Consider the following 24,432-nt stretch of genomic DNA (forward strand, 5'->3'; position numbering starts at 1 on the left):
GAACTGCTCAAAGCGTTAAGTCTGGTTCATTGGTATATTTACCACTAACACATAAATTCTTGATAACTCATTACCAGATCACAATTCCACAAAATAATAATTTTACATGAGATTTTTCTTTTTCCTTTATTCAAATCTACCGAATTTCTTCTCCCAAGTGTCCATCTTCTCTAAATTTAGTTAGGGCACACCTAAACCCATCGCTGGGCAAGAGGTTAGATAGTCAATTGTTCCAAGATTCATGAGAAAGTAGAATTTGTATCACTATGGGCAAATGTCTTCCAGATGGTGCTTCCAACAACTCTATCCTTGGAATGTACTGAATTCATCTCAAAGCACCACAGTCTCTAGTGAGTGTTAATCTCACACCCATTCCTCTCTATTAATTAAATGTGATGAAGCATGAACTAGTAGATCTTGTCACCTTTCATGAAGAACCTAGCAATTTCATCATAAATCTTAAGAAAAATGACTAAGAGCAACGTTTGAGTAGATTACCACGAATCTTAGATTTTTACATACCACTTTGGCAATTCATGTTCACAAAATATGGAAGGGTTAAAAGAGAACTGAAGTATCCACACCAAATAAAATTATGGTCATAGAGCAGTTTCTAAACAGCCATAAAATTAAGACTCACACTTATCTAGCTTGTACAGATTTTGGCCATCAGCAGTTTAAGGGTTACAAGGGCCCCTTCAGGTCATTTCAACAAAACCTCTATTTGAAGGAAGAGCTTCTACTATGGCAAACAATTTACATTCTAACGTAGTCTTAGTTTTGCAAAGACATTCAAGAGTCATAAAAATTAATTTGCATAACCAAACTAAAATCTCTTAACTGTTGAGATGGTATTAGACTTTAAATCAATATGCTAAAACCTGATTAATACATCCTGACAAAAAAAGGAGTTTTTATATAATTGGAATAAGAAAGATATCTCAGATTGTAAAACTTCAGGAGTAAAAGAGAGCATTCCTTCAACATATGGCATAGTTTTGTGCTCTGCCATTACCTTGGTGTATTAGCAACATGAATTATATTGAAGTCATAGCCTACAATTTAGATAAATAAAATCAAGCCAGTATTGAACTTTTTCCCATCCCATACAACGGTATCCTTGGCAGCTCCTTGGCCATCTATTATGATCCTGACCAATTTCTCTCTGTGGCAATTTAAAAGCTGTAAAAAAAATACATAATGGGTGGTGACAGGAGAAACAAACCTACACCAGAAATTATTGAACCTTGTACGTCTCTGCAAGCGTCTCTATTGACATTTAAGTGTGAGTTACTATGCCACAATATCATAAAAGTGTGCTCTACACTTCAGATATCTTGATAGTTTAATGCAAAGAAAGGCCATCAGATAAACAGCTAAAGGGATGGCCAATCTCAGACCACCCAGCTCTTCCACTGAGCACTCTGACACATTGCTTATGCCAAATAAGATGTTTCTCTCTTTTTGTCTAGCTTCCAACCATCATCCCAATTTAGATCCTATGCCAAAAGGATGATACAGTAATACTGATCCTTGCTCTAAAATTGGTTATGGGACATTTATTGAGGGCCAAATAGGTGTCAAGCATTGCATAAGCAGTGAGTCTAGCCCAGTCTTCAACTTAAGGGCTAAGGATTTTAAGATTCTCCTTAGTTAAGTCAGCACTGGTTAGCACCATCCCCAAAGGTTATTACAAAAAAGCTACTAAAGGGGTAACTAGTTAACAGTGGCAATATCAGGACTAGGAATAAGGAGATGTGGGTCCTATCCCAACTAGATCACTGAAAGGTTGAACTGGACAGTTCACTTAACTTTAAGGGTGTTAGCTATTTGCCCTACTTATCTCATAGGTCTGCTGTGGGGGTAAAAAAAACTAAACACTTTTAAAAATATAAAGCAGGGGCTTCCCTGGTGGTGCAGTGGTTAAGAATCCGCCTGCCAATGCAGGGGACACAGGTTCGAGCCCTGCTCCGGGAAGATCCCACATGCCGCGGAGCAACTAAGCCCATGCACCACAACTACTGAGCCTGCGTTTTGAGCCTGTGAGCCACAACTACTGAATCCCGTGCACCCTAGAACCCATGCTCTGCAGCAAGAGAAGCCACCGCAATGAGAAGCCCGTGCACCGCAACGAAGAGTAGTCCCCGCTCGCCGCAACTAGAGAGAAAAGCCCACGCGCAGCAACGAAGACCCAACACAGCCATAAATAAATAAATAAATTTATTTTAAAATATATATATATATATATATATAAAAAGCAGGGAAGTTAATAGTAGATGAAGTTAAAAATAATGAACACGTAGTTAAAAATAATGAACACGTTGGTGTTTCCTCCTCTTCTATTTTCTGGAACAGTTTGTGTAGAATTTGATATTATTTCTTCCGTAGAAGTTGGGAAAATTCAACTGTGAAGCCATCTAGACCTGGAGTTTTCTTTGTGGGGAGGGTGTTAACTACAAATTCCATTATCCTTGATACACATAGGGCTAGTGAGGTTCTGAATTTTTTCTGAAGTGAGCGTTGGTAGTTTGTCTTTCAAGGAAGCCATTCATTTTACCTTAGACATTGAATGTATTGGCATAGTTGTTCATAATACTCCCTTATTACCCTTCCACTGTCTGCAGGATCAGTAGTGATAGCCCTTCTCTTATTCCTGATATTAGTAATTTGTGACGTTTTCCCCTGATCAGACTTGCTCGTTAATTTTATTTATCATCTCAAAAAACCAACTTTCAGTTTCATTGATTTTTCTCTACTGGTTTTTCTTATACTTCATCAACTACTTACTGCTTTTACCTTCACTACTTCCTTTCTTCTGCTTACTTTGGGTTTAATTTGCTTCTTTTTTTAATTCAATAAATTTGACATGTAACACTGTAAGTTTAAGGTGTAGAGTGTGTTACTTTGATACATTTGTGTATTGTAATATGGTGGACAATGTAGTGATATTTATGTTACATAACTGCAGTACAACATTATTGTCCATATTCACTATACCATGCATTAGGTCTTTAGGGTTATTTACTACTTGTTACAAGTTTGTACCCTTAAACACCATCACTCTTATCCCTTCTTTTTCTAGGTTCTTAAGATAGAAACAGACTCTAGATCTTTCTGCCTTTTTAATTAAAGCATTTAATACTATAAATTTTCATCTAAGCACTGCCTTGGCTATATCCACAAATTTTGACGTTATCATTTTTTTTTGACGTTATCATTTTTATTCAGTTCAAAGTATTTTCTAATTTTCTGTGTGTGATCTCTTCTTTGATCCATGGGTTACTTAGAAGTGTGTTTAGTTCAAATATCTGGGGATCTTCCAGATGTCTTTCAGTTACTGATTTCTAATTTAATTCCATTATGGCCAGAAAACATACTTGTATGATCAAATCCTTTTAATTTTGAGATTTGTTTTATGACAGAAGATGGTCTGTCTTGGTAAATGTTCCCGTGCACTTGAAAAAAAATGTGTATTCTGCTACTGTTGGATGGAATATCCTATGAATGTCAATTACATCAGACTGGTTGATAGTGTTGTTCAAGTCTATTCCATACTGACTTTCTGTCTACTTGTTCTATTAATTACTGAAAAGGGGTGTTGAAATCTTCAATATAATTGCAGATATCCACTATTTCAGTTCTATTGTTTTTGTAATTAAAAGAGGGTGTTGAAGTCTCCAGCATAATTGCAGATGTCTATTATTTAGTTCTATTGTTTTTTTCTTTCTTGTACTTTGACACTTATTATTAGTTGTGTAGAATTATTGTGTCCTCTTTTTTTTTTTATTGTGTCCTCTTGATGAGTTGATCCTTTTATCATCTAACCTAGTGTTAGCTATTTGCCCTACCTACCTCATGTCTATTACGGAAAAAGAACAAGAAAACACTCGAGAATATACAGGAAACAGAAGGTAAAATGTTGGATGTTAAAAATAACTTTAATGAATTTGCTTACTATCTGTAAGTTTCACCTATGCTTGTCTCTAACTACACATATGAGGTTTGCCTATGTTTCATCAGATTCCTAGATATAATTTATTGTTGTGAAATACTGAACAAATTAGCAGTATATTACCCTCCACAACTCCCTGTGAGGTAGTAAGTGAGTCTTACTAATTTAGGGATGAGAAACAAGGCACAAGGATTTGCCTCAGAAACCAAACTTAAGATAGATTTCCCAGCCTATTGGCTGATCTCTTTAGCAGAGGGCATTTTATTCCAACATAATTATGCCTGCTGGCTCAGATATGAACTTGCTTTATTCTAAGAATTGTAGATTACAATCAGAGAAATACTTGAATTCAATTTGATTCCTCCTCTCCATGGAAGAAATAAATAATGAGTGTGTTATGAAACTTGATCTTAAAGTAGTCCTTTCAGTGACACCATCTCAATCCTATGCTTTCTGGTGTCCTTCCTAGCAATGAAACACAATGGAACAGGCACTTAGTAAGTCTGAAGAATAAGACTGCATGTTGGGACTTCCCTGGTGGTCCAGTGGTTAAGAATCCGCACTTCCACTGCAGGGGGCACAGGTTCGATCCCTGGTCAGGAAACTAAGATCCGGCATGCCAATTGGTTTAAAAAAAAAAAAGGACTGCATGTGAAAAATTTTAAAACTAGGTCCATGACCTATTTTCAGTTAGAAAAATCTGTCAGTGCTATTTTCTTTTCTTAAAATTCTGCTTACTCCCCTCTCTTTAAAAATAATTTTAAATTGAGGTATAATTGATTGTAAGTGTTTAAATTTGATGAACTATTCTTACTGGATAGGAAATCCAGACTACACAGTCCACAGCCTCATTAGAAAGAGTGAAAAGTGGCCCAGCTAGCCCATTACATTCTTTTTAGAAAATCACACACAATTAACAAGTACAGTTTGTTATCCTGTGTTAACATCCTGAGAAGTTGACAAGCAGCCAACGAAGTCTTCTGTCCCTCAAGTCCTAGGCAAAACCACCAGTGGACTACATTGGCCCAAAATATAAGAATGAGTTCTTGATTTGCATTTAAAATTAACTTCAAAAATAAACTCCAAGACAATTTAGCAGTCACTTCATAAAAGTCCTAGGTCCAGAAGGCTATTAGTTCTCACCTATCCAATTTCTTCCATATAAGAAACTAAGGACTGGGACTTCCCTGGTGGCACAGTGGTTAAGAATCCACCAGCCAATGCAGGGGACACGAGTTTGAGCCCTGGTCCGGGAAGATCCCACATGCCACAGAGCGTCTAAGCCCATGCGCCGCAACTACTGAGCCTGCGCTCTAGAGCCCGCGAGCCACAAGTACTGAAGCCTGCACACCGGAATGATAAGCCACCACAATGAGAAGCCCACGCACCGCAACAGAGTAGCCCCCGCTCACAACTAGAGAAAGCCCATGTGCAGCAACAAAGACCCAACACAGCCAAAAAAAGAAAAAAAAAGAAAAAAAAAAGAAACTAAGGACTGAAGAGGGCAATTGGCTCACTTGGGTCTCCTGAGCCTTCCCCCGCCCCCCAGCTGCCCCTCATTTTTAAAAATAACCTTTCCTTTTTGAATTAGGTAAAATTTATTTGGATAGGGGTTAGAGAACCAGGGTATAACAGTCTGAATGATGGTCCTCCAAAAGTTATCCATGACCTAATCCCTCAAACCTGTGAATATTACTTTACATGGCAAAAGATGTGATTTAAAGATGTGAAAGGAGAAATTTATCCTGGATTATCAGTGGGCCTTAAGTGCAATCACATGTATCTTTTTAAGAGAGGCAGGAGTTCTGAGACAGACACGCAGAGAAGGCAACATGAAGACAGAGCAGGGAGAGATGAGGCCATAAGCCAAAGAAAACTGACAACCACCAGAGGCTGGAAAGGCAAGAAAGGGACTCTCCCCTAGGGCCTCCAGAATGGGCTCAACACCTTGATTGCAGATTCTGGCCTCCAGAATTGTGAGAGAATAAATTCCTGTTGTTTGAAGCCACCAGGTTTGTGGTAATTGCAGCCACAGGAAACCAAGACACAGGGGAAATAAAATTTTAAAAATCATAAACCAGACATATATAAAACCAATTACTGATACAAAAAGAATTGTGCTTTAAATGACCCAAAGAATGCCTAAACCCTTTAATCTTTCATTTCAAAGGGTAAGTTGAGGCAATCACAGGATGCAATTTATCTAAAATTATGGCAGATCTGAGAAGATAAATTCAGAAAGATCTAATATTTACACAGCTTCCAAGAAGAACAGTGTAGGTCTTCCCCCAAACATGCTATCTGGTAGAGCTCCCGAACAGACTAAACATGGGCAACAGTTGTCACTGTGGGTGTTCTGCCAACACAAGTGTAAAGTTGTCATCAGAAAAGAACACGTGGCTTCGAGTGGCTTACAGAAATCCAACAAATCTGCGTCCTGGACTCTGCACAAGCCAACTCTTCTCAGGATGACCTGGACTCCTTCCCATTAGTACGATGATCAGCTAAAGCCATCCTCTACAAGGAGGGAAGGAAAATCAAAGTTTATGTCAGGGAAAAAAAGACAACTGCCCAGAGTCCAAGTTCATAGATAACAATGTGTAAATATCAGCCATACTAAGTCAGTTGTGATATCTCACACTGTAATTTATTGCTTTTTAAATCAACATCCAGAGCATTTAGGCCCAGTTTCACATAAGGTAAACGGAAATAAAAATAGACCAAGTAAAAGGACAAGAAAAAATGCTTTACCAGGGGATGTTAAATGGGCTATTTCAATAAGATATATAAATCATGCTATATGGTAAAATAAAATACCTTGATAAAAGCAAAAAATAGTAGTCTTCCTTGGAAACCTTTGTACCCTGGATACCTTTCTCTCTTTTCCAGAGGTACTGTCAAGGGCAGTGAAAATCACCAGAACTTCCCTAGATAATATAAAAATCCAGTCACTTCAGAGCTATGTTCTTTCTTTCTCTTTCCCCAGTTATCATCTTGCTCACCTCCTGCCCAGACAGAAGATTTCTACTTACTGTATTTCAGACAGACCAGCGAAGATGTGTTATTTTCCCTTTTAGTGAATAATATTTCATGTTTGGATGCAATAATATGCTTCTAAATTCTAAGTGCAAGTGCCTGAAATTTAATTTTTGTAACAAAGGCTCAGCATTTTATATTGTTAACAGAGAGGAACAAATTAACAACCAAACCAAGTTCTCCAAAGGCAAGAAATAAGTCTAAACTTAGGATTTTCAATGTGATAGTCTCAGAATTTCAATGAAAAATTACCCACCAGAAAGAAATGTTTATCAGACCTATTAACTGTGACACTGTAAGGGAAGTTACAATAAAAAAAACAACTTTTATTTGCACACCACAGTAAACCAAAAAGTCTAGCTTCAAGTCCTGAAATTTTTCAGATTAAAATATACCATTAAAAACATCAAATAAGGGGTCACTGATTACAGCCAAGTAGGTGGGGCTGGAAATGAGATGAATCTACTCGGAGTAATCTAGGGTGGCATGATTTGGTTACCTATTTTTCAGTCAGTATTTCTTTTCCCCCAGTGTACAGGTCTCTACACAGCTGAAAAATCAGATCAGCAGAAATCGACCTGTGTTTTTAAGAAAATGAAATAGAGTACTATAGATGAGAAAATGTCAGAGAGGGGCTTCCCTGGTGGCAGTGGTTGAGAATCCGCCTGCCTATGCAGGGGCATGGGTTCGATCCCTGGTCCGGGAAGATCCCACATGCCCAGAGCAACTAAGCCCGTGCGCCACAACTACTGAGCCTGTGCTCTAAAGCCCGTGAGCCACAACTACTGAAGCCTGCGTGCCTAGAGCTCATGCTCCGCAACAAGAGAAGCCCCCACAATGAGAAGCCCACGCACCGCAACGAAAGAGTAGCCTCCACTCACCGCAACTACAGAAAGCCGGCGTGCAGCAACAAAGACCCAACACAGCCAAAAATAAATAAATAAAATAAATTTTATTAAAAAAAAGAAAATGTCAGAGTGCTTTGCACATTTATTTGCATAATGAAACTTTAAAGGAAACAGGATTAAGTCAAATGAGAATGTAATAAGCACCTGAAGCAAAGTCTACCTTCTTCAAAAACATATTTGCCATTATTTTAGGAAGCCAAACAAACACAAGATGTAATCAACGTTCAAACTGCAAGAAATGGTAAAAACCTTAATGAAATTTTCCTTTTATCCAATCAAACAATGATCATGCTATATCTGAAGACATAATCATGAGGATTTAGTGATCCATTTACCAAAGGACACTTCCTGAACACTTCACCCATCTTCTCCTTCTAAATTCCAATTGGCAAAATAAAAGATTTTGTCAAGATAATCAACTCTACCATCTGTCATTTCAGTCAATGGTTTTCAAGTGGAGATTTTGCACCCCTCCCTCCCAGGACATTTGGTGACATTTTGATTGTCACAAGTGGCGGTGTGGGGGGAGGTGAGATGCATTTATCAGGCTCAAAATATCAATAGTGCTGAGCTTGAGAAACCCTGTAGTAGATCAAGATTGTATTCCTTTCAGACCTAAATAAACTAGGGACAGATACCCTTAATCTATTTCACTTTAGTTCTTATAAACTAAGTAGCTGCATTATTAGCATACCTACGAATAGTTTAGAAGCAAATACAAAATAGGTTTTCCTTTTGCAAGTGCCAGAGAACACGAAAATCTCTCCTCTGGTTCATGATAAGCTCATCTAAAATCATCTTCCTTTTGTACAATGTCAGAAAGGTCTCTACTCATAAGAGAACTTCATATGTATTTGAACTTATTACAGTATTTAAACATTTTTCCCTTGACACTAAATAAATCAGTAAATATTAGTACAGTATAGACTCTGATATAGCCAATATGCAATGAAAATTTCTGTTTTACTAAAATACACTCGACTGATACGAATGGGCATTACTAACAAGATATGAACTGCATATAAAATACTTTGAAGGAAATATAATCAAAAGGCAAAAATATAACCCAGGTGCTGAATGTGTCCTCCTGTCTCCAACACCCTAAGTATCATCCTCCTTAAGCAACTTCCTTTTTATCCAAATCCAGATATCCTCAATAGAACAGCAGAAAGGGCTTAGGAGATGTGTAATGGTGTAAAGAAAGAGATATATATGGAGAGAAAAGTTCCACAGAGAAGAGCCTAAGATAAAGGCACTGGGGACATGGACAATACTTGCAAAGCATTTAGCATAATGCCTAGCAGGTATCAATACTAAGTACTCAAAAAAAGCTACCTTTTTAAAATTTGTATTTTTAAACAGAGGATCACCTTAGTTCTTAACTGAAAAATAGAACTTTTTTGAGGTGTAAGGAGGTGTTGAGAAGTACTTGCTTATAACTGAAAACACAAAAACAATTGGTTTTTAAATTTAACTTGAATCACAAATTATTATCCCTGAAAAGATTTAAACATTGGAAATCGGACCTGTCTCCATCCCACTGTATCCCTAGAGGTAACACGCTTTGGTATGTAGCTTTCCAAAACTTTTTCTGTGGATTTACAAATCTCTTTGTCCGTGAAAATATGCATTATTACAATTATGTTGATTTTTCTTGGGTACCTTTCCACAACAATACAAAGAGATTTATCCTATTCGCTCTAACATTTCAAGTCCGTCTTCCTAAAGAAGCGAGTTCTCAAAGTCAAAAGACCTCCCTTGTTGCCCCCCCCCGCAAAACCTAAACATTGCTGGATGGTGGGATGTACCTACATGGGGAAATAAAGCCAAACTCGAGAACTATAGGAGCAAACTTACAGGTTCCCTACCAGAGAAGTGTGTGGCCTAAGAGACCCAAAGGCTTCGTTCAAGTCATTGTGAATAAAATACCCACCCCCTCGCGCCATCGCAGGCAGTGACTCCCCATCCTTGCATCCCCAAATCTAAGACCTCCCTCTTTTGGAGCGCTGATTGGACGGCCAGCCCGAGCGCTTTCCGTAAGCTGTCCGCCTACTGGCTCCAGATTTGGTCCATCCATTTAACCGCCCGACTGCCGCATCCCCCATTGGAGTCAATCCGCTGCCTCTTGGAGAAGCCCAACCTACCGCGCGCTTCGTGCTCATTGGCTCAGTGAGCCGCTGCTCAGGAAGAGAAAGCCCGCCTCCCACATACCGATGGCCCAAGGACCGGTCAGTCGGCTGCTAAAGGAGGACCCAATTGGCCTATTCACTCGCCAGTCAAACTCTTCGGCTGCAAAGCTCCACAGAAACTACGGGAATAAAACATCCCGCCCCTGTTCTTCCATTGGTTGGGTGGACCCACCGCTCCCCCTTCACTGGCCCCCACCCCGCGGTCCATTCATTTCACACAATAACGGGGCCAACTGGAGTCGGTTCAAGACCTCGCATGCGTAGGCAAGACTGTCCGCCACTTACCCGGGATCGAGACCGATCACTCACGCTAACGTCTCCCCTGTTCCTCGGTGGTGAGGCCGGACCACAGGCCGCCGCTGCCGCCGCGTTCTGCGTAACGCCAACCGCCCGCCAAAACGGATCCTTCCCTGCGCCTGCGCGACCAATCCTGGGACTGGACCCTTTCCCCGCCCATTACGCCTGCGCAAAAAGGGGCCCAACTCCCGCCACTACGCAGGCGCCTTAGGTTCGCCGCTGTCTCCTGCCCGCCATTTCACGTGTTCCAAGCGCCAGGCGGAACTTCTTAACGCGCCTGCGTAAACTCGCCATTTTACTACACATGCGCGCAGCAGGCAGTCGCTGCCAAAAAAAAAAAAAATTGTTACATGCTAACTACTTTTCTGATTCATAGTATCAATCATGGTTTGACAGATGAGCTGAACGTAAAATTCGTAACGTAGAGAATTAAAAGTTACCTAAATAACCTAAGTGCATTCAAACATGAATGATTGGTTGACTAGCCTATCAGACTAGTTAATAATATTACTCGGGAACCCATAGACCCCCCCCCCCGAGGGGTGGAGACTGCGTAGAACGCCCAAACGGATGACGTTACACAGCACTGCAGTACCAGAGACCAATAGTAGGGGGGGAGCAATTTCAAATATCCAATCAGAGCTACTCAGGGGCGGAGTCTACCAATGCTGAAAGCGAGGAGGCGGGATAAAAGAGCGAGGCCGAAGGTAGGCTGGCAGATACGTTCGGTAGCTTACTTCTTTCTGCTCGTGGACGCCGCCGAGTAAGCATCGTTGACGTCTCCCCCCACCCTCCACTGCCGTTATGTCTAAGTCAGAGGTGAGTAGGACGCTCTCTCCACCTAAATTTTCTTTTTCGCGCCTTTCTGAGTTCAGTAGGGTTCGGCCTGGTTTGGCTGCTTGCCCCAGCCGGTTCAGCAGTTCTTCGGTCTCTGCCAGGGCCTACCCCTCCCTAAGTTGAGGTCGCCATTTTGTCCTCTTCGCCATGAGGCTGCCGTCCTGCAACCCTTAGTTATCACGCAGGCTCGGTCCACTTTGCAAAACTCTTAAGTACATTCAATATGTTTTTTTATCTTGTCTCAGTGGGCGACTTTCTTAAAGAGCATTTATAGTCGATATTGGCGATGTACTCCTCCCTCCTAGTCCTTTTGTTGCGCGTGCGTCGAAGGGAGTGAGGGACGCATGCGCTCGGCGCCTCCCGGCCCACCCAGCACCCAACAAACCTCTCCCAGTGCGGAGAAGCACGTGGCTTGCTGCGACCAGAAGGAACAATAAGTGTTTCGTACGTTGCTATCTAGTTTTAGTTTTGGTTCTTGTAGCTGGAAGGTGTTTCGCGTTATAGCCCCACTTACCGCTTTTTTTTCCCCTACTCATAGTCACCCAAAGAGCCCGAACAGCTGCGGAAGCTCTTCATCGGAGGTTTGAGCTTTGAAACAACCGATGAGAGTCTGAGGAGCCATTTTGAGCAGTGGGGAACGCTCACAGATTGTGTGGTAAGACTTGAAAGAGACAAAGGACTGTAGAACTCGTTGATTTCTTTGGCTTAGCTTGCTGTATTACCGTCTGAATGTTAATGGGATTATAGTTTCAAGTAAGGTGTGGCTTTAACTGATTAAAAAGCTCCCAATTGATTAGCTTTAGATGGTTAGTGGGAAATTGAAGGGCTTCAGACAAAGGGTTGGTATAAAGTCTCCTATTGCCTTACTTAAGGTAGAAAAGGCAATAACTTCTGGGGGCTTACCACGTATTAAACGTTAAAGGTAATGAGGGATCCAAACACCAAACGCTCCAGAGGCTTCGGGTTTGTCACATATGCCACTGTGGAGGAGGTGGATGCGGCCATGAATGCAAGGCCACACAAGGTGGATGGAAGAGTTGTGGAACCAAAGAGGGCCGTCTCAAGAGAAGTAAGTGATCTTCCGCCCCCCCCTTCCTTTAGTCATTTGGAAGTGTGCCACTAGGGGGACTTAACATTTAGGGGTGTAACAAACTTAAAATTCTTAACTTGGGGATAGGTTTTGTTAATATAAGTTAACTTAATTTTTTTCGTGTTAGGATTCTCAAAGACCAGGTGCCCACTTAACTGTGAAAAAGATTTTTGTTGGTGGCATTAAAGAAGACACTGAAGAACATCATCTAAGAGATTATTTTGAACAGTATGGGAAAATTGAAGTGATTGAAATCATGACTGACCGAGGCAGTGGCAAAAAGAGAGGCTTTGCTTTTGTAACCTTTGATGATCATGACTCTGTAGACAAGATTGTCAGTAAGTATCGGGTGGCTGGCATTTGCTAAGGGTTTTGAAATCCATGCTGTATTCTAAATGCTGTGTTGGTGTTTTCTTTATCTCCAAATTTTTTCAGTTCAGAAATACCACACTGTGAATGGCCACAACTGTGAAGTAAGGAAAGCCCTATCTAAGCAAGAGATGGCTAGTGCTTCATCCAGCCAAAGAGGTCAGTTTGTTACTTAATTAAACCTTAAACATAATTTTGAGCAATTCCAATTTGTACAGCCTAACACTTAAAACTCGTCTCTTCAGGTCGAAGTGGTTCTGGAAACTTTGGTGGTGGTCGTGGAGGTGGTTTTGGTGGGAATGACAACTTTGGTCGTGGAGGAAACTTCAGCGGTCGAGGTTTGTGTGGTTATAGTTTACTAATGAGAGTTAATGGTAAAATTATAATTACCCCCAGATGTCTTATCCGAAGTTACATTTTAATCCAGATGTAGTTCTGGCTTCTCACTAACCGGTAGTTAGTCTTGCATACGGAAATAATTTACTGATTTAACGCTTCCTAAAATTTAGACTTAGAAGGGGGTGACTTGTATGCGATCCACATACTTCAAACCTGGTTTTTGTTTGTTTGTTTTAATTCTGCTTTTCTCCAGGTGGCTTTGGTGGCAGCCGCGGTGGTGGTGGATATGGTGGCAGTGGGGATGGCTATAATGGATTCGGTAATGATGGTAAGTTTTGTTTTATTTAAGGAACCACAGATTAAAAGTTTTGGCAACCTTTAGAATAGGCTAATAGAGATTAAAAGTCTAGTGCATGATAAGCTCAATTCTGACCTAATAGCATGTTGTGAGCAGGCCTTTAGCTGTCATGCTATCACAGAATTTGACTGTTGAATACTTTTGTCTTATTGAGAAGAATTGTATTCTTGTAGGTGGTTATGGAGGAGGCGGCCCTGGTTACTCTGGAGGAAGCAGAGGCTATGGAAGTGGTGGACAGGGTTATGGAAACCAGGGCAGTGGCTATGGCGGGAGTGACAGCTATAACAACGGAGGAGGCGGAGGCGGCTTTGGCGGTGGTAGTGGTAGGTATCCAGTGATCCAAGTACTGGTGCAATAGCTAGATTAGCCTTTTAGTATGGGGACTTGATGCTTTTGTGTGTTACGCTGCATGGTACTTTTTTAATTAACGGGCTTGCAATGCTACCTCCTCCTAGCTTTAAGCTGGGGCCGCCTCACTCCCAAATAGATAGATGGATAAGTGGATAGTGGTGTCTTCAGTTGGAATTAGATTAGATTCTAGCAGGATTTAGTGTCTTAACTCTTGGGGTCTTAGGCACTTAGTTGACGTATCCAGCATGTGTTTGCTGTGCCCCTGAATGGGTAAAGGTCTTCAAAGCAAGAGAATATATTATTTGCTATACCGTCGTGAGTTGGGTAAATTTTTTTTAATTATTGGATTATTCAACTGAATGCCTTGCCCAGGAGGGATAAAATACAAAGATAAACATTGGAGCCACCAGTTTTGGGAGCAAGGCAGATCAAGCAACTTTTTTACTTTGAACACCAGAATTTATCATTTTCCCCGAGTAACAGATAAAGGTCCTCTTTTCCATTCTTAGGAAGCAATTTTGGAGGTGGTGGAAGCTACAACGATTTTGGCAGTTACAACAATCAGTCTTCAAATTTTGGACCCATGAAAGGAGGAAACTTTGGAGGCAGAAGTTCTGGCCCCTATGGTGGTGGAGGCCAATACTTTGCCAAACCCCGAAACCAAGGTATGGTGTATATGTGGTATGGGAGGGCTAAACTAGTACCGTTGAGGAAAATATTAGACCTTTAGGCAGGGCAGGTGCAGGAAAACTGACAATTTAAAATCTTGAGGAAATTTTAAGTGACTGGTAACTTGTAGTTCAGTTAGGAAAATCATGTGAGCCCAAACTTGTGAATTTGAACTTATATAATACAAATATGAAAGCCCCAAATATAAAAAGTATTACCGTTATTATTCATACTCCTAAAGCTTAAGGGAACAAATTTGTTCTTAGGTGGCTATGGTGGTTCCAGCAGCAGCAGTAGCTATGGCAGTGGCAGAAGGTTTTGATTACTGCCAGGTAAGTGAACAGCTTTTTTTGTTTTCACTTAATTTTCTTGTAATTGATAATGAACACAGTAACCCTAATGTAGCTGAGCAGTGAAACATAGTTAACATTATAATTACAGTAAAATTGTGGATATTAAGTTAATATTCAGATCAGCAAAATTTGTGGGAAACAACTTGCTATTGGATTGTAGCCTTGAGTCTTAATATGTTTAGATTAACAACTTTATTCCATATTGTTCAACAGGAAACAAAGCTTAGCAGGAGAGGAGAGCCAGAGAAGTGACAGGGAAGCTACAGGTTACAACAGATTTGTGAACTCAGCCAAGCACAGTGGTGGCAGGGCCTAGCTGCTACAAAGAAGACATGTTTTAGACAATACTCATGTGTATGGGCAAAAAAACTCGAGGACTGTATTTGTGACTAATTGTATAACAGGTTATTTTAGTTTCTGTTCTGTGGAAAGTGTAAAGCATTCCAACAAAGGGTTTTAATGTAGATTTTTTTTTTTGCACCCATGCTGTTGATTGCTAAATGTAACAGTCTGATCGTGGCGCTGAATAAATGTGTCTTTTTAATGTGCTGTGTACAGTTAGTCTCCTCTGAAGCCATTTTGGTAAACCGCCCCGACAGTGCGAAGTTAGAGCTCCTTCAGGGTGATGCCAGGTTCCATTCAAAATTTATTTACAACCTGCTTTGGTGGAGAAGCTACTGTCTTCTGAAACCTTGGTGTAGTTGAACTGACAGTTACTGCGTTGTGACCTTGGAGTTCACCGTGAAAAAGGGTCACCCAAGCCAAGTCATGGAGTTTTTTGATTATTAATATATGATTGTTGGCACATCATATGCAATATATCTAAATTGGATTATGGTACCAGATATAGATGGGAATGAAGCTTGTGTATCATCCATTATCATGTGTAATAAATAAACAATTTAATACCCTCTTGAATGGAATGACAACTGTATGGATTTGGGACTGGCAGAGCTTTGGACCTTCCCTACCCACTACCCCTGATAATGTTGAATGCTTCTATCACAGTTCAAGTTCAAAACTCTGCCAGGGAATAGAAACCAGATGCTGGCTAATGCCACCCCATAAATCCACAAATTAGAAGTTTTGGGGAGACCTTTTTAAACTGACCAGTATCAGTAAGGAATTTACTCTTAACACAAAAACAGGTTTACATTAAAGGAAAACTGCAGTTTTTGTTCCGGTTGGGTGGGTATATATAGGTTTCTGGATTGACACACTAGTAATTATCTGTATGGAGATCAAAATTGGGTATGGTGAGGAGCCATGTTATTTACTTTAATTCATGCTAACTGCAGTTTTCCTTTAAATACGGCACAAGATGACACAAACATTCTAAAATGTTGGTTGTATAGAAAATGACTTCTAAACCTTTATAACAGTTTACTTAATATCCAATCATTGTTATTTGTACATAGCTTCCTTTGAGCCCTCCCTTTGGTACCCTCAATTTCAGTGCCATTGTACTTAGTAGAATAGAGATTTGTTTATCACTAGGACTGTGTATTCCATCCCATGGGTGTGTTACTTGGAAGTTTGGGGAGGGGGTTGGGTGGGGTTGGGTGGGAGGTGGAGGTGGGTGGGAAAGTGTGGGTAATAGTTCCATGGGCTTGATACTGGCTGAGTTTGCAATGGCAGGTGGAACCTTAACTATTGAGGGAGTTTGCAGATACCTCAGGATTCGTGACAATGCCTTTAAAGATCCAGGAGAGATGTTCAGCTACTAGGAACTGCTAGCAAGTATAGCGCGAATGGCTCCGAGGTCAGACACTCTACAGCTGAGAGTAGACACTTGTGGTATGTGGAGTACAGATAAGCCAGGGGCAGGCCACGGCACGCTCCATGAAAGCTAGGAGGGAGTGAAGTTTCAGTGACCATCGCAAGGAAGGAGGCAGACAAGAGTAAGGCACACCTGACTCTTAGGACTAGCAGTCAGAACCAGGAGAAAAGGTTTTATTGCTATGCTGGTAGGTAAGAACAGATTTTACTTACATCCATATAGCTCTCTAAAATCCAGCTTTCTCTTATATTTTCTTTAATATATTGAGCCAAAACTAGTCCAGTTAAGCTGAACTTGGTTTTTCTGGAAATGAATTGCTTAAGTTGACACCCTACTCTTGGCGGCTCCCAACTGAAGGAAGTCAGCACTTTAATTACTTCTACAGTGATACATTTTTACCCTTTAATTTCTATATTTCCTATCTTTTGACCTATTAACTTAAAACAATGGCTCAAAGTAATATATTAGAATCTTCCCCAGAATGCTGGTGGGAGGGTGGGCGGACCATTAGTGGGGGGTGGGAGGGCTTAGCCTGAGATGGACCTTGTCTCTGAGAAAAGCTAGTTCTTAAAGGCTGTTTACTTTTCTAGGGAGGAGTGTGCTACCGCAGGCTTAGCAACTCTTAAACAAAATTCCAGTTCAAGCTCATGGCTAAAAGGTAGGTTTTTATAAAGTAACAGTGCTTAGTATTCCTAAAGTAAAATGCCAGGCTGTGCCTCAGAACTAAAAAAAGTAAGATCTATTGTTCTATTATCTAACAGACTGTAGCTGGCAAAAAGCTATTAAAGCAATTGGATTCTCAGTAAAGAGAATGGATGTAGTTGTAGAATCTTTCACCTGCTTATGTATATGCTTTTTTCTTTTTTGCAGGACCATCCTTATGAGGACCTTTATCTGAGCCACTGTGCACTTCATTTTCACTGCCATGCAGTAGTCATTAGCTGCTGCGCAGCTTGAATTAATCATTCAGTTTTGTGAATGGACTTTTTAAAAATAAAATGCATTTAACTTGGATTTAGTTCTTGTTTTCTATGTCGTCTTCATGATGTTTATGGTAAATAACTTGAGAGAGTGCATGTTCTTTACTAGGTCAAGTTTGAGAATGGGAAATGCAGGAGTTAATGGTAAACCAGAAGAATTTTACCCTCATTCCTTAGCAGTGTTTCCATGTAGTCACTGTAAGCTGTTTAAAGAAAACTGCATTATACATGTTTCAAGCATAGCCACGTGTTCATTCAGATGGAGGAAGTACTGGGTTTGTTGGAAGTGATTCTAATGCTGTGTATTGCTATTTTTTAAAGTTTGTCCCATCAGCATCCATGGTTTAGTGAAATCAGAGAAACTGGTTTAATTTCACTGCAGGAGTAAATCTTGACCCAGAAGTGAGCTGTTCGCTACTGCTCCTCTTGAACAGGTCTTTTTTGTAGCTCTCCTGGCAAGGGAAAATGGAGTTGTAGTGAAGGCCAGCTGTTGAGTTTGAGTCTCTTCTGAAACTGCTTATCTGTTCAGTTCCTGAGGGGCATAGTGGATCTCATCTTGGGTGAATGAACATTTAATTGGTCTATTTCAGGCTTCAAAAATATTGAGCCAAGGGTAAGAAGGTAAAGGAAGTCCATACAACAATGGTTTGGAGGGATAGAACTGAGACTACCAGTTTGCTTAAAAGTAAATTCCCTATTTTTTAAATGAGGAAATAACCTGTAGGAAGATTAATACCTTGTTCAAATTCTTGTGACCACCCTTCCGTCTTTGGCCTTAGGTACTGTTAAATATGTGTATCTGAGGGTCTTGCCTGCTATGGTGTACTCCATGGGAAGTGTCTCCTGTTGACTATCCAGTGCCTAGAATGATACCTCAGCTTATTGGGTGCCCAGTAAATATTGGTTGAATGAATGAATGTTTAAATTTGCCTCTGAATTAACCATCTTTGTGAGTTTGGTTAGAATGAAAAACTTCATTCTGATATCTCTTAAGCAAACTAGTCAAATTGAACAACTAATCTCATTACCACTTGATCGCACATGTTCAGGTTTTTGGAAAGTTGACAGGTTGGACTGTCTTCAGATCTATTAGGAAGCTTTCATTCCCTAGAGACCACTTTTTTCCTGAATCTGTAGGCATGAAGATTCCAGTTTGATCACTTCTGTCTGCTTTTTTTGTCTCAACTAATGAATATCAGAACTTGGAAGTAAGGTTTCTCTATTGAAATGGAGCTAGTAAAATTGAATAGAAGTGTAAAGAAGCAAAATGTAATTTATATAATTCAGTGATTGGGAAGAGTGGGAACCACCGCAATTCCAAGCAAGGAGATGAAGGTGTGTGGAGGAGGTTTGACTGGACTTTGATCCATGTGGCTAAGAATTCTGAAACTTAGTCGTGTTCGAAGAAAAAATATACTAATAAAAGGCCCTAGATCTTCAAGGATCTAGAAAGGGGGGCGGAGGCACCGAAACAAGTATTGGGTAACTTCTATCTAATGTAACCAGGGAGATGGAAGATTTCACTGAAATGCATACTGTGCTCCACTGTGGAGCAGACTTGGTACCCAGACCTGGGTGTGAAATCCCCTGAAACTTGGGTGTCCAATCAAATTCTCTCATTGCAATCAAGAGCAGCTCACTCAGTCTTCTGAGAGAGCTCTGGCATATCAGGGCCCAGGCTGAGGGAGTCCGGTAGAAGTAGGCATGAGGAGGGGAAAACGGCCTGTGGGCGTTCTAGGATTCCAGTGCCCCAAAGTTTGTAAAAGGAGTGGCCTAACACTCAGGGACCTCTCACAGAGGGTCTACTCGGCTCTGGCAACAATCCCAGCTCTATAAATAGGGGGCCACCCGAGAAGGTGTGGTTCCACAAATCACCCATGGCCCCTGGCTCTGAGAAGGAGAGTGAAGGTGGTAGATATCACACTGCTCAGGCCCAAGCGTCATGTATCCACACGTCCTCATACAGAGCCGTAGGGGAAAGAAGCAAGCTCAGCAGAACTACCTCCCTGCCACCAGCAGGCAGTGAGCTCTGAGGGCACCCCCTTCATCACCCTCCCTCGAGAAGGAAGACACAGCGGAAAGCTGTTTCTGTAGAGTGCTTTATATACCAAAGCTCAGACAAGAGATTGGAGACCTGGGAAACGGAATCACGGAAGAGAGATTCCAGCCCTCCCCTCACGTCCTCGCTTCCGGGCAAGCCTCACTGAACACACCTTGGACCTTCCAAATGCCAGGTTTCCCACTGTGGTCCCTCCTGGTCTACAGAACTCAGCTCCTTCTGGGCCTCACGGTTGGGGAGCACCTTTATCAGAAGAGAATGAAGAGAAACCTCCATCACCAGCCCCAACCCTCCGGCCAGCTCAGTCTGTGGCCTCCATCTTGGTCCCCCGGGGCACCAGGAAGATGGCGCCATCAGCAGCCTGGTGCAATGCATACTCTTCAGGGGAGTAGCTGTTGCCTGCCTCATCCCGCAGGTGCTGGAAAATGTCACGATACAGCTCCGTCAGCTGTTGGCGCATGACCTCCAGGGTCCGGTCGGCCTCGCCTCGGGCCCGGAGGAGGCGCTCCCGCTCACTGCCCAGCCGCTCCAGTTCCCGCTCCAGCTGCACGATGGTCTCCAGCTTTCTTTTGCGACAGTTCTGGGCGGCCACCTTGTTCTTGCCCCGCCTTCGGATGTCCCGGACTAGTGCCAGCTGGCTCTCCGTCAGCGGGTACCGTGCCAACAGCTCGTTGAAGTCATCTACTGGCAAGTTGACGATCTTGTCCGTAGGGAAGGGGATCTTCATGGCCAGGGCTCGACGCTCATCCCGACTCCCCGCCTCCCCCCGTGCAGTGGGCTTGGCCCGCACGGGGCCCGAGGAGGGCTCTAAGGCTAAGGGGGTCTCGGCAGGTGGCAAGGCATAGTTGGGGTGGGCCAAGGAGTTGGGCATTAGTGAGTAGGGGTACTCCACTGGGTACATCTCTACGTACTCGCTGCGACGCCGACCAGCCTCCGTCCCCTCCAGCTCAAGAGATTCAGCGTCACTGTAGTTGAGGGATAATCCTGAGTCGGATTCTGGGTCTTCCTGGGGCTTGGATGGCCCCGCTGACAGCCCAATGTCCAGGAGGGCCAAGGGGTCTGGGAGGGGCTCACTGAGCAGGCCCGAGAGGGTCAGCGGCTTGGAGGCTGGTACGGTCATGTTGCCATAGGCGTATGGGGGGTCTGGGACATGAGATGTGGGTGCTGGGAGCTCATAAGGTGGTGAAGAAAGGGGAAAGCCAGCCTCCGGGTGGATTGAACAGGGGCAGTAACTTGGAGGCGGCGGGGGCCCAGGGTATGGGGCTGGCGGCTCGAAGGATGGCTCACTTGGAGCGTTTAGGCCCTGCAAGAAAAGACACCAAAAGGTTTGGAGACAGGCTGAGGAAGAGAAGAAACCAGCTGTCTCTCAGAACCAAGCCGGGTCCCCTGAAAGACCCAGTGAGATAAGCACAAGGGAAGAGAACGGTGCTGAGTATCGTTGAAAGCTTCTGGCAAAGTTGTGATACAGTTCGTTCACGAGGAAAGTGGCTTAAACAAGAAGGGAAGTCACGCAACAATTATGGAATCCCCTCCTCTTCAGGAGAAGTTCTTACTGTATTGAAATGGCTCATGTCCCTTTATTTCCTTCAGGAAGACAAGGAGTGTCTCCAGGATGACCCTCAGAACCCTTTTCCTGCTGCCACTATCTAGGGTCAAAGGGTCAAGTTCAGACCCTGGCCATGCCCTGGGTGCCCAGCAGAGGGAGCTGCTGTGTGGGAAGAGGGCTTAGGGCAGATCCTGAGGGCCCAGGCATGGTGGCAGGGAAGAGAAGGGGGTGGGCACAGAGCCAGGTCTGGGGCTGAGAGTTACCTTGGGGAGCCGGCACAAGCTCTGCCCTCTCCCCTTCAGTCCCTCTGTCCCTGCCCAGGTGCAGAGAGGAGGAGAGAACGTGCTGGAAAAGGGCCCCCAACCCACATCGGGGAGCCACCCTGCTCCAGCCCAGCTGGGGACAAAGGCATCATTGTTAGGCCAACAGACACCCCTTTGTCCAACTAGCAGGAGGAGAGGACCCCGGCATAGTCTGACCCCCCTTCCCAAGGTCAGAACTACAGCTCTGCTACCTGAGGGAAAGGGGACCCCACCCCCACCCCGCCCCGGCTGCTGAGGGCAGGGGGAGGAAATGAGGGAAGAAGATGGGCAGGATTGGAGGAGGTCAGAACAGAAGAAGGTGAGGAAGGGAAGGCGGGACAGGAGGTGGGGCAGAGAGACGTAAGCAGAGTGACTGCCAAGAGAGCTTACACCCCCAATCAGATCCTTCCTTCCCCACCACTCCTATCTCCTGCTCATCCACACTCCCTCCCCCGCAACGCTCTGGTCTTCCATCCAGATCGCCCTCTGACTCCAGCCCTTCCTTTCACAGTGCCTGGAACATTTCCATCTTGAGACCCTGGGCTCTGCTTGCTCCAGCCCCCGGCCTCAGTCCCAGCCAGACTCCCTGTTTCTCTGCTTTTCCCTCCCCCCACCCCTGTCCCCTAACCCCACTCACCTGCAGCTCAGTGATGGACATGATCTCTTGCCAAGTCAATTCCATCTCACCCAGCTCCAGAGTGGGCAACTGTGTCACCCTGTTCCTGCTCTGCTGGGGAGGACACGGGGGCATCCTACTGGGCCAGGGCCTGGTCCAAGGTCCCGAAAGCCCAAATGGTCCCAGCAGTCTGTGTCAAAGGAGAAACAGGAGTTAGGGCCTCTCTTGCCACAGGTCAGCAATTTTGTCCTCCTCCATGGAGAGCCTCCCTCCAGCTTCACCTGAGGGAAGGAGATGCCTCATTCCCCGCCCTACCCCACCCCCATTCATGCTGTACTCATCATCGGACAAACTCCTTAAGCTAGAAAGCCTTTTTCTGCCGTGTTGTCTGTATCTCACCCGCTATGGCTGTAGGCAGTTCCTTTGGGAGCACAGTAGGTTTTTATCTTCTTTTCAGACAAGATGCCTTCACTTTCCCCTACTTCTTACTCCTCAAAACTGTATCACTGGCCAGGACAAAAGTCACATCATCCAGTGTTTTTCATTTTTCCTGTTTCCTGCAGCAACATCAGGGATCACTCCTGCTCTCCTCCTCTGCCCTCACTTTTAGGATCTCAGTCTTTTCTTTCCAAGATGAGAGCGAGTGCTTGGGGATCCCCAAGGAGTGTGTTGTGGGAAGAGCCAAGCAGACAGCCCCTCCCCTTCTCTAAGATATGGCCCAGGCTGATAGACAGCCCTTCCCTCTCCTCCTATCCTGGCCCTGGGCTCCCCTGCCTGGGCCAGATAAGAGGTTTATCAGCAGCAGGCAGCAGAGGAGGAATGGTCTTTGGAGACACTGGACCTCTGCCCTGTGTCCCACAGGGTCATCTTGGCTATACCCCACTCCACACAACCAGGGGTCTTTTCTCTCCTGAGGTCATATAATAACCACAGCAAAGACTTATTTGGCATTTGTCTAGAACCGAGCTGGTGGTTTATAAGCACTCGTTTATGAGATTGATTTCCACAAAGATCCTGTAAGTTCCATTCAGAAGTTGAGACTCAGGCTGATAGATAGCAGAGTCAGGTCTGGTACCTAGAGTTGCCGACTCCGCTAGCCTATCCCACCTTCCAGGCGCCTTCCCAATCCTGCTCCCATGTCTCCTCCATACGCCGAGACTCTATTGGCGGTCGACATCAATCAACTCTTTCTGTGGAATCTCAGACTCTTTTTTTTTTTTTTTTAATTTATTTTTGGCTGCACTGGGTCTTCGTTGCTGCGCACGGGCTTTCTTTAGTTGCGGCGAGCGGGGCCTACTCTTCATTGGCAGTGCACGGGCTTCTCACCGCAGTGGCTTCTCTTGTTGCGGAGCATGGGCTCTAGGCGCACGGGCTTCAGTAGTTGTGGCTCACGGGCTTAGGTGCTCCGCAGCATGTGGGATCTTCCCCGATCGGGGCTCGAACCCACGTCCCCCGCATTGGCAGGTGGATTCTTAGCCACTGTGCCACCAGGGAAGTTCTGAATCTCAGTCTCTTTTCTCTTCTAAGGAATATTTCTTTAGAGGCTTGAATACACACTTCCCTCCAGCCCCCTTTCTTTGGATCTGGGCTCTAGCTGCAGCTCTGCCACAGGGCAGCAGCATGATGTTGGGCAAGCCATCACATTTCTCTGAGCCTCTGTTTCCTCATTTGTAAAACCAGGGAGTGAGACAAGTTGAACTTGGAGGTCCCTCTCTTCTTGGATAGCTCAACATTCTCAGTAACCCCTCACCCCACCTTCATCTTCTCCTGTCAACCTCTCTCCTCATCCCACCTCCCTGTTCCCCGACACCCATCTCACCCTCATCTGTTCTCCCTGCCTTCGGCCAGAGACTTCAAGTAGATGTGACAGGGACCTCCTCATCTCTTAGGGCCAGACACCACACCCTACCTTTGCCACGTAAGTGAGGGCAGGCAGGCTGGGTGGGTGAGGGAGACTTATAGAAGGACAGAGCATAGGACTGGATGACCTTAGATCACCACAAGGTTGGCCTATCACAGCTATTTAATATGGGATCCACTCTTTGACTCACCACAAAATTGGTGAGAACTTTACATTGTCCTTTCGAAGGAGGATCTCCCCTAGCCCCTGCCCCCTAACCCTAACCCTAACCCTAACCCTTGTTATATTGCCATCCCCAGAGCTGGGAGTTGGTATAGGCACAGGCCCTTGGCAAGTGGGCAGAGGGTGGGGTGTTTATGTCTGTCCAGGATGCCATTTCAACACCGGAACCCCACCTTCCCCCACCCAGGTTCTGGCGGAAATTGCCCAAAGGCAAAGTGAATGGAGAAGGGGTTTAGGGGGCAGGGACGATGACTCTTGCCTCACAGTCCTTCACACACACACACACACACACACACACACACACACACACACACACAC

General features: G+C 43.8%; 3 protein-coding genes across 10 annotated transcripts in view; 1 reads left to right on the forward strand and 2 right to left on the reverse strand.

Annotated features, from left to right (window-relative positions):
- The window catches only part of CBX5 (chromobox 5), a 31,159-nt gene extending 20,641 nt beyond the window's left edge, over positions 1-10,518 (reverse strand). The window contains exons 1-3 of one of the 3 annotated variants that reach the window (XM_027106528.1): positions 10,371-10,490; positions 6,770-6,879; positions 6,368-6,469 (exon numbers count right to left, since the gene is read on the reverse strand). The gene's annotated coding sequence lies outside the window, so the exon portion shown is untranslated. Of the gene's footprint in view, positions 1-6,367; positions 6,470-6,769; positions 6,880-10,370 lie in introns of all 3 variants that reach the window. The other 2 variants (XM_027106532.1, XM_027106531.1) reach the window with 2 other exon arrangements.
- A 570-nt stretch (positions 10,519-11,088) lies between these two features.
- On the forward strand, positions 11,089-17,542 carry HNRNPA1 (heterogeneous nuclear ribonucleoprotein A1). Of its 5 annotated transcripts, XR_003432826.1 has the most exons (12): positions 11,090-11,201; positions 11,758-11,874; positions 12,142-12,288; positions 12,437-12,647; positions 12,745-12,837; positions 12,924-13,016; positions 13,271-13,345; positions 13,549-13,698; positions 14,236-14,391; positions 14,662-14,727; positions 17,119-17,186; positions 17,399-17,542. XR_003432826.1 is itself a non-coding variant. In XM_027106525.1 (11 exons), the coding sequence occupies exons 1-10, from the start codon at positions 11,187-11,189 to the stop codon at positions 14,715-14,717; spliced, it is 1,113 nt and encodes a 370-aa protein (XP_026962326.1). In that variant the 5' UTR covers positions 11,090-11,186; the 3' UTR covers positions 14,718-14,727; positions 17,399-17,542. The 5 variants fall into 5 exon arrangements, 4 of the variants coding, with proteins under 4 accessions (XP_026962327.1, XP_026962326.1, XP_026962325.1 ...); XM_027106525.1 differs by lacking the exon at positions 17,119-17,186; XM_027106524.1 differs by lacking the exon at positions 17,399-17,542 and having other exon boundaries at positions 17,119-17,357.
- Positions 17,543-19,590: 2,048 nt separating this feature from the next.
- NFE2 (nuclear factor, erythroid 2) overlaps positions 19,591-24,432 on the reverse strand; it is a 7,567-nt gene continuing 2,725 nt past the window's right edge. Inside the window, exons 1-3 of one of the 2 annotated variants that reach the window (XM_027106521.1) lie at positions 22,431-23,303; positions 22,053-22,221; positions 19,591-20,870 (exon numbers count right to left, since the gene is read on the reverse strand). In XM_027106521.1, coding sequence (XP_026962322.1) covers positions 19,869-20,870; positions 22,053-22,166 — 1,116 coding nt within the window. In that variant the 5' untranslated portion in view covers positions 22,167-22,221; positions 22,431-23,303 and the 3' untranslated portion in view covers positions 19,591-19,868. Of the gene's footprint in view, positions 20,871-22,052; positions 22,222-22,430; positions 23,304-24,432 lie in introns of those variants that run through there. The other variant, XM_027106522.1, reaches the window with a different exon arrangement.

The sequence above is a fragment of the Aethalodelphis obliquidens genome, unplaced genomic scaffold (genome assembly GCF_003676395.1).
Source record: "Aethalodelphis obliquidens isolate GAN/ISIS:26980383/991018 unplaced genomic scaffold, ASM367639v1 scaffold8, whole genome shotgun sequence".
NCBI classification, from domain to species: domain Eukaryota; kingdom Metazoa; phylum Chordata; class Mammalia; order Artiodactyla; family Delphinidae; genus Aethalodelphis; species Aethalodelphis obliquidens.